We start from the raw sequence: 8,169 nt of genomic DNA, 5'->3' as shown, positions 1-8,169 counted from the left end.
ATAAATCACACAAAAGTAACCATAAATGGATCACAAATCGAGTCGCGGCTCGGGGGACAAGGTCGAGGGATTGAATAGGCCTATAGATTCTTTCATATAGGCTATAATTACTTCTTAATTCTTTTTTCTATTAGAGTTTCAAATGTGTGCCTTAGTTTTTTAAGTTTATTTATATATGCCTTAACATTTGTCATATTTGTTAGCTCTGTGGTAGCGCGTTTTCCTTCAAACTAGCCGACCCTGGTTCGATTCGATTTCAGATCAATTTCTACCTCGAGACTAGAAGAGGTGACGGTGCACAACTTTTATTCACTAGATTGTGCATCAATATGCCTGGGTTAAATCCCAAATGCATGTGAATAGAAGGCATAGGTATGTCACGTTGATGGTGATACGTCACTCTGACGGGGACGTTAAGCCTGGCGGCTCTCTTGGTACTATTCGACAGGAGTAGGCTACGTGCCGGCACCGGGTTTCTCCTTCTCATTCATCCTCAATCATTCTCTTCATTATACTTACAAATACTCGCCATAGTACACGATATGACTCTTCACAGAAAAACATCATGCATAGCATGGCCCGAAGTGGAGTGCAACTTGAAAATGAGTCACAGTCCTGCAATATGCGGAACCCGAATCACGCAAGTGGAGTAGGTACTGGACACACATACACACGTCATATCTCGTTGCAGTATCTTTGGATAGGCTACATCAGTAGACCATGGGCTACTGTTGTAATTCTGTTTCTATTTCAATCCGACATTTGCCTTTGCAACTTAAGAAAAACCAAGGAAATCTGTCAGATTGACCAGTCAAGGGTTTGAGGCCGGGACTTCTCGAATGAGATTTATTTTATTATTAGTTCGTAGAAATAAATCTTGTTGTGTAACCCCTTAAATGAGTTTTGTCAGACGAGATTTTTGAAAATTGCTTTTTCGCATCCGAAAACTTTATCTTCATCGTATTGTATCAAAATCCTTAGAGCTGTTTTAAAGAAATAATTTTAAAATCTACAAGAATTGCTAGTTAATGTAATTGCTAGGTAAAGGAGCTTTTCCGAAATCGAGACCTAGCCAAATCGCTTTCTCGCACCCGAAAACTGTTGATTCATCCCATTTCATTAAAATTTGTAGGTATATTAAAGATACAATTTACAAGTTTACCAGAATTATTCATTTAATAGTATTGTTTACTATTCTTATTAGGTCTGTAATAATAATGATGGTGATAATGGTGCTGGTGCTGATGGTGATGGTGATGATGATTGGTGGTGGTGGTTATGGTAATGTTATGATCATTAATGCCGTAATTTTTTTCATTTTTTATTTTTAAGAAAAAACTGCTTAAATTTTTGGGTTCGTCTTACAGAAGGGAGCGTATTATACGCTGACGTATAGGTGTACATGATATACGTGCGTATACGCGTATATGTATGTCATAGTCTATATAGTTTATACTGTATATAAATAAACAATATCCAGATTTTGTATCTTTCTACTTTGAATTCCTTTAATAGGGAGAGAATTCAGACATCTTGACTAAAAATTTGCATAATGTTTTAAATCACATCGCCGTTTATTCTTAGTCACTTGCTCACATTAGTTCAGATAGTTCAGAAACTATAAAGTCAGTACCGGTAACAATTTGTTTTTTTTTTTTTATTTAATTGTAGTAATTTCAGATTCTAAATATATGTTATCCAATTTTAAATGCAGTAATGTTTCGTTTAGGGTGTGACTTCTCCAAACATAATACTGCGATACCTGAAGCGCAGTAATCTTCCAACTGAAGAGTCGTCCTATGGAAAGATGGTTTGCAGCTTTCTGTTCTTGAGAGGCATCAATAAAACTTCAAAATTTCATTTAGCTGCCAACACAGAGAGCATTGGAGTTCTGGGCGATGTAGTCTTCACCTATACTCACAAGGAGTCTCAAGAGAGTAAGACTTACTTTATACAAATACTTCATGGAGTTCAGCAAATACAAGGGTCTGAGCATGAATTACTTCCGAAGCGGGAGTTGAGCTTACGAAAATGTTTCTCTTCATATCTCAGTATACAGAAATTATACTTAACAATGGAGACGAGTGAGAGAGAATTATTTGGTTGGAAGGAAGAAAACTTCAGGTATGGCGTCTACATGAGCAATGATGCAAACTATTCCACTCCTATAACGTCAAGTTCCAGCAATGGTAGTGTTGTGAGTTCTGGAAAGACAATTGATGATATAATTACCTTTACTGCGGACAGTGGCATAGCTACAATGCTCAACGATCTTGAGACCTACTCGTCATTAGTACAAGAGTTGAAGCTCAGGTTTCCTGAAGGATGTGAAGAGAGTTGTACACCGAAACAGGAAATTAAAGAATTCATGAAGAGTTGCAAGACAGATGTTCTAGTTTTCAATATGAGTACACTTCTCAAGGGATTCAGTCCCTCTGACCTCGACTTTCTATCTGAAGACTACGAAGATTTTGATGGTTCGCCTAGTTACGAAAATTTCTTGCGCAAGTTTAGGTTGTTTACAAGTCAGGCTAGTGAAAATGGTTTGGTGGAGTTAATGGAAAAAGAAATGAAAGATGCTTTCTCAGCTTCTGAATATGTAGCCAAAGAAATCGTTAATGAAGTAATAAATGAAATTAGTAAATGGTGGGATGAAGGTGATTATTATCTTACAGAGAAATCGAGCTTTTGGCTTGATATCTTACGAAAAAGGGAGCATAGAGTTGAGAGTCTCAGCGCAGAGAAGCGTGATGAGTTAGAGAAACTTTGGATAAAGTTTTCTTACGACGAATTGGTAGATTTTGGCGCTTTTCTAATTAACAACATAACCATTAATGTTTTGGCCGATAGATATTGCACTCTATTGTCTTGCCTGAAATTCGATCAGGTTATGAAGCGCTTCCATAATGGTCGATGTATTATTGTAAACATTAAGACATTTGAGAATTCGTACAATGAGATAACGTCGGTGTGGCCCAGTTGCTGGTGTACCTCTCTTATTGTGGAGTGGGGATGGGATTATGATGGAGACGATCAGAATGCATGGAAGCTGATAAAGAAAGCTTTGGAAATCCAGAAGACTTACAATGAGCTTCATAATCCTGATTGTATTCCAAGTGAAGAAGATTTGCTAAAAGAGTTGTCGGGAGAGTTAAAATTCAATGGCCGTTGCATCTTCATTCTTATATCGTGCACTGCTGCCTCTGGCAAGCTGTTTCCTTTGAGACTTCAAGACACTTGCACGTTGGAGTATTTATGTCAGGAGTCTCGCGATGAAATCATGTCACGAGAAATAGTGTTTCAAGGAAAGAAAATACATCTGAGTGAGCTTGTCGACTCGCCTGCTGCAGTTGATACTCCAATGATTCAGTCCATACTGACGGAAAATATAGAAATTGGAAATATCTATGAAGGGGTATATCCTTATGTAATACGATCATTGTTGCAATGCGCTTTCGTATCTAAGGAAATCTTCCAGATCAGGAATAAACGAATTATTCTGGCAGTGAGTGGTGTTGATGTCCGCAAGATAGCGCTTTTAGCATGGCATGATGATCCTATAATAGAAATCACAAAACACGACATGTTTATTGACAGCAAAAAGAGGCAGAAAATTATTGTTATCAACACACCTCAGCCGCGAAAGTATTTCAAGAAAATTAGGCAACAATTCGGTAATATACATAGACTGAAAATGCATAAAGGTAGATTGGTTTTAGAGGAGTCCCAAGGTGACATGAATTTAGTACGCGATCATGTCATAAAGAAACTGAAATGTTTATACAACCCAGGTTCTCTCACGGATATGCCGAATGGCACGGTCTTACTAGTTGGAGAAGCTGGTGATGGAAAATCAACCTTCCTCACTCATCTTATTAGAAACACGGCGATAGAATTCCCCAGGTATTGGATAATCAGAGTTAATCTGTCTGATTGTGTTCAGAATTTAGCTGAGAAGAAAAATCCATTCGACATTCTCTCAAGATGTGCAAACGCAGATGATTCTTGGTTAGGAAAAGGATTGCTGCGTCACAGTTTGCGTGAGAAAGGGAATGTTATAGTTGTTGTTGACGGTTTGGATGAGGTTTGTTACTCTTACATGAAAGAAGTCACTACTCTGATTCAGTACATTCAATCGCGTAAAGTAAAGAAGTTGTGGGTTGCCTCACGACCAATTTGGAGATCATACTTGGAGGATTTGCTGTGTGTACTTCCATGCGTTTTAGACGACTTTTCAACAAATCATCAGAAAATTTTCTTATCTAGTTTTTGGAGAGAGAGATATCCAATGGTTCACAAAGATTTCCTCATTATCTCAACACAGAAGATAACTGAAATGGTCATAACTCCACAGGTTGGTAAAGACGAATTAATTATTGGAATTCCGCTCCAGACTAACATGCTTGCTGATGTATTTGAAAGCCACGATCCATCTGATTTCACACAATTGCCACAGGAGCAGAAGATGATCGCGTATTTCGAAGTGTATGTCGAAAAGAAGTGGGAGTTGGTGAAGATTAATTACAGTGAAGTATACGAGAATACCAATAATGTAGAGTTGTACAACATCTTCACCAAGGACCACATGTGCGCTGCCATGTTCGACCTGTTCCTAGAAAAAGAGTTGATGACATTGAGAAACAGCGATGTGCTCACTACTTACGAGCATTTTGCCATGAAATTCGAGAGATTAGGAGATACTGGAATTATCCTTGATATCATCGGTGGTCGACCACGTTTCGTGCACCGTTCAGTGAGTGAATATTTTGCGGCCAAATGGTTTTGTTCGAACTTCGTAGGTAACAAAGAATTTCTTCAACGAAAGATGTTTGATCCTTCCTTGCAGGTGATGAGAAATATGTTTGAGGACATAATGGCTAGAAATCACCCTTTACATGAGGCAGTATTGAGTCGTGACATTTTAAAAGTTGACAAGCTCTTGCAGGAAGATGTTCCCATAAACTGTCAAGACTGTGGAGGAAGAACTGCTTTGCATTATGTTTCCTCTCGACTCAACTGTCTATGTGACGACGAACACGTAGGTCTCCTTTGCAGGATAGGTGATCTGCTGGTGGCACGCAAGGCGGACGAATTCATAGAGGACAAAGTATTGGGATGGACTCCTCTGCGTTTTGCGGAGGAGACTGGTTCGTGGTACGTTGTGGAGATGTTGCTGAACAAGAATTGTGGTACAGCAGACCTGGTACGTCTAAAGGACGACGCAGAGTTCAGACGTAGAGCTCTGGTTGTGTCTCTTGAATGCGGATACATAAAGCTTGTGGACTTCTTGCTTCGGACTTCTGAAGAGGTAAATGCTCTCATTACCTCTCCGAAGTACAAGACCAACTTGTTCACACCGTTGCACATCGCTGCCAAGTTCGGTCACGCCGAACTTGTTGATAGTCTTTTGGACAGAAACGCAGACATGAATATTGTCGATTCTGAAGGCAGGTCCCCTCTTATGGTGGCTGCAGAAAATGACCAGTCACTGGTGGTTTCCCAAATGCTGGAGAGAAACCAATCTTGGTTACCTTTCGTACCTGTAGCTGGCATTGGTTGCACCAACTTGGTAAATTCGCAGGACTCTTGGGGAGATACAGCCCTACACTTGGCTTGTAGAAATGGTTGGTCACTCATTATGAAATATCTAATCAAGAAAGGTGCTAACCCCGTAGCTCCGAATCACTTCGGGGACACACCGCTGCATGCTGCAGCAGAAACAGGATGTATGTCTGCAGTGGAGTTTCTCGTTAGTGAGGGAGTGGACGTGAATATCACAAACATTCACGGCGATACTCCAATGCATATAGCGGCGAGGGTTGGTGCGGAAGACGTGGTGGAGTGTTTGTTGCCGAAGGCTGACGTCTTCATACGTAACAGTGCTGGACACACTGCCTTTGAACTCGCGATAAAGTGGTCAGAGTTTACTGCTATGGATATTATGAAGACTTTCTCGTTAGAAAATCTGGAGATTTGACACGGTATTAGGTTTTAATCTGTTGATCAATAGCATGTGACTGAGGTTTATGGATTTTAATCATTTTGTTTTAGTGGGTTATTGTGTTTCAGTGCCTTTTCGAAGGAAAGTGTTTTACAGAACATTTGTTGAAAGGGGCATTTTGAGCTCTAGATTTAATGGTGTGGGAATTTTAAGGGTTTGATATTTAGTTTTCTTAAGTGACTCTTCACGCTGTATGTACAGAGCATTTTAATATAAATTTACACTATCTTCAACCTGCTGCGCCGGCGGTACTGTCATGTCTGAAGCATCTTGAGGTCTCTATAAAGATTTAGGTATAGTACTCGTGCAATTATTTGTTTGACCGGCTTATATTCAAACGCTCTGGCAGCCTTGTGTAGTCGTCAGAAATTTTGATGATGCGTAAGAAAATATTTGCATTCCTGATATTTTATATGAAGTTACTTATTTCGGACTGGAAAACAATTTTGTGGACATGGTTTTTGTGCGGAATGTTTGATCTACCTGAACTTGTATTGATATTTTAAGAATTGACTGAGAAGAGTAAGTTTTCATATTTGTATTCAGCCTTTTGCTTTCGTTACCATCTTCTGTTTATGCGCATTTGAAAATGTGCATCGAAACATCACGTTGAATTTACATTCTTAATGTTTAAATGTTTGAGACAGAATATTAAATTTACTTGTTAAATGTTTTATAACGAATTTGTAAATTCGTAACAAAACATAATTTCATGTAGAGTATTCAGTCTCATATTTTAAAAATATCTTAAAAGCATAAAATAGTAAATTGGGGAAATGAAACTGGGAAAACTAAAAAAAATTGACATCAATAAAATAATATAAACATGTAACTAGTTAGTGACAAATTAAACGTCCAATTGGAAATTATTTATTACCAGACTTTCCAATATGTCCGCCATTACCATAAAAATCACATCATGGCTGCGGGTTCATAAATTGAGAGAAAGTAAGCTACATCAGGCAGGATGGAAAGATTTCATGATGATGTGAGTGCTACTAGTAGAGTCACGTGTAGAGTAATAAAAATGTTAATTTTTTTACTTACTTTTGTTCTATTTAATTCAGTTTCATTTTCCCAGATTTCCTACTCAATGCTTCATGGTGTATTAACATTTAGGAGTTTGTATGAAATAAGGTGTAATACGACCGTCCTCTTAAATGCATAGAATACCAGCATGGTTCGAAGTGATCGCAGAGAAAATAGCATCGGATTACTTCTGCAGTCTGAAAGTCTAAGATAGCAATTAAAGTAACCTGTGAGACAAAATTTTGATCAGAATTTATAATCGTAGGATTGTAATCTCATTTTCAATGTACCTACTCTTGGAACTTTGAATAATTCTAAATGGAAATAAAGTGGAAATATGAGGACATGTTCGCAATTATTTTTTGAAAAATATTTAAAACTATTAAATGTTTTTAAACATTGTAAGTAAAGTGTGTCTGATTATTTTAGAGACGGAATTTTATTGAAAATTTGTCGCTATAATGTGACAATTTTGAATTTTAAATTGGAAAGGAACTTGTTTTCCTTGTACTTAATACTTGTTTCCATTGCCTGTATTTTGCGTTCCAAAGTGAGATTTTAAAAAGTTCTTCTACATACAGAAGTGAAGTGAATTTTAAAGGGTTGACATTTTATGCAATTGAGTTTAAATGCAGTGACAATTTAATATTGTGAAGAAGTGAAAGAAAAATCATGTTCTGAATTTCATGTGTATAGAGATGGAGAGCTGTTTTCCTCACCCCTCGTCAATTAAGAAATTCTTTGCAACACGTCAAAGAATTTCTTGAGTATATTTCTATGCATTTTGTATTGGAATAGCATACTGTCTGAAATCTATGAAAGTTTTTGTTAGTTTTACAGTTTGTATTTTTTTAATTAAATGTGAATGTAATTAAAAATTGTTTCATTGTTCTCGTCCATCGGACTCATTTCACTGGCATTATCATTTTCATTTCATTCAGACGCTAAATAACCTGAGATGTTGATACAGCGTCGTAAAAATATGTCGAAGACCTGTCTTAGGTGTGTAATTTAATATTTTCCATGTGCCTTTTGCTGTACAGCGTTCTTCGAAAAATCGAGTTGTATCTGTCCTTTTACCTTTTCTTTTTTTTGTACAAATTTTAAAATGCAGTTTTTTCCTTTATTAAGAAAATATT

At 37.5% G+C, this 8,169-nt stretch overlaps 1 protein-coding gene across 1 annotated transcript in view; it reads left to right on the top strand.

The window, feature by feature from the left end:
- Window positions 1-7,919, top strand: part of LOC138714749 (uncharacterized) — a 23,832-nt gene extending 15,913 nt beyond the window's left edge. Inside the window, exon 3 of the mRNA XM_069846854.1 lies at window positions 1,730-7,919. Coding sequence (XP_069702955.1) covers window positions 1,730-5,977 — 4,248 coding nt within the window. The 3' untranslated portion in view covers window positions 5,978-7,919. The remainder of the gene's footprint in view (window positions 1-1,729) is intronic.
- Window positions 7,920-8,169: the final 250 nt, after the last annotated feature.

Source organism: Periplaneta americana, chromosome 15 (genome assembly GCF_040183065.1).
Source record: "Periplaneta americana isolate PAMFEO1 chromosome 15, P.americana_PAMFEO1_priV1, whole genome shotgun sequence".
Lineage (NCBI taxonomy): Eukaryota > Metazoa > Arthropoda > Insecta > Blattodea > Blattidae > Periplaneta > Periplaneta americana.
Note: the sequence above shows the minus strand (reverse complement) of the source record. Positions and strands in the feature narration are given on the sequence as shown.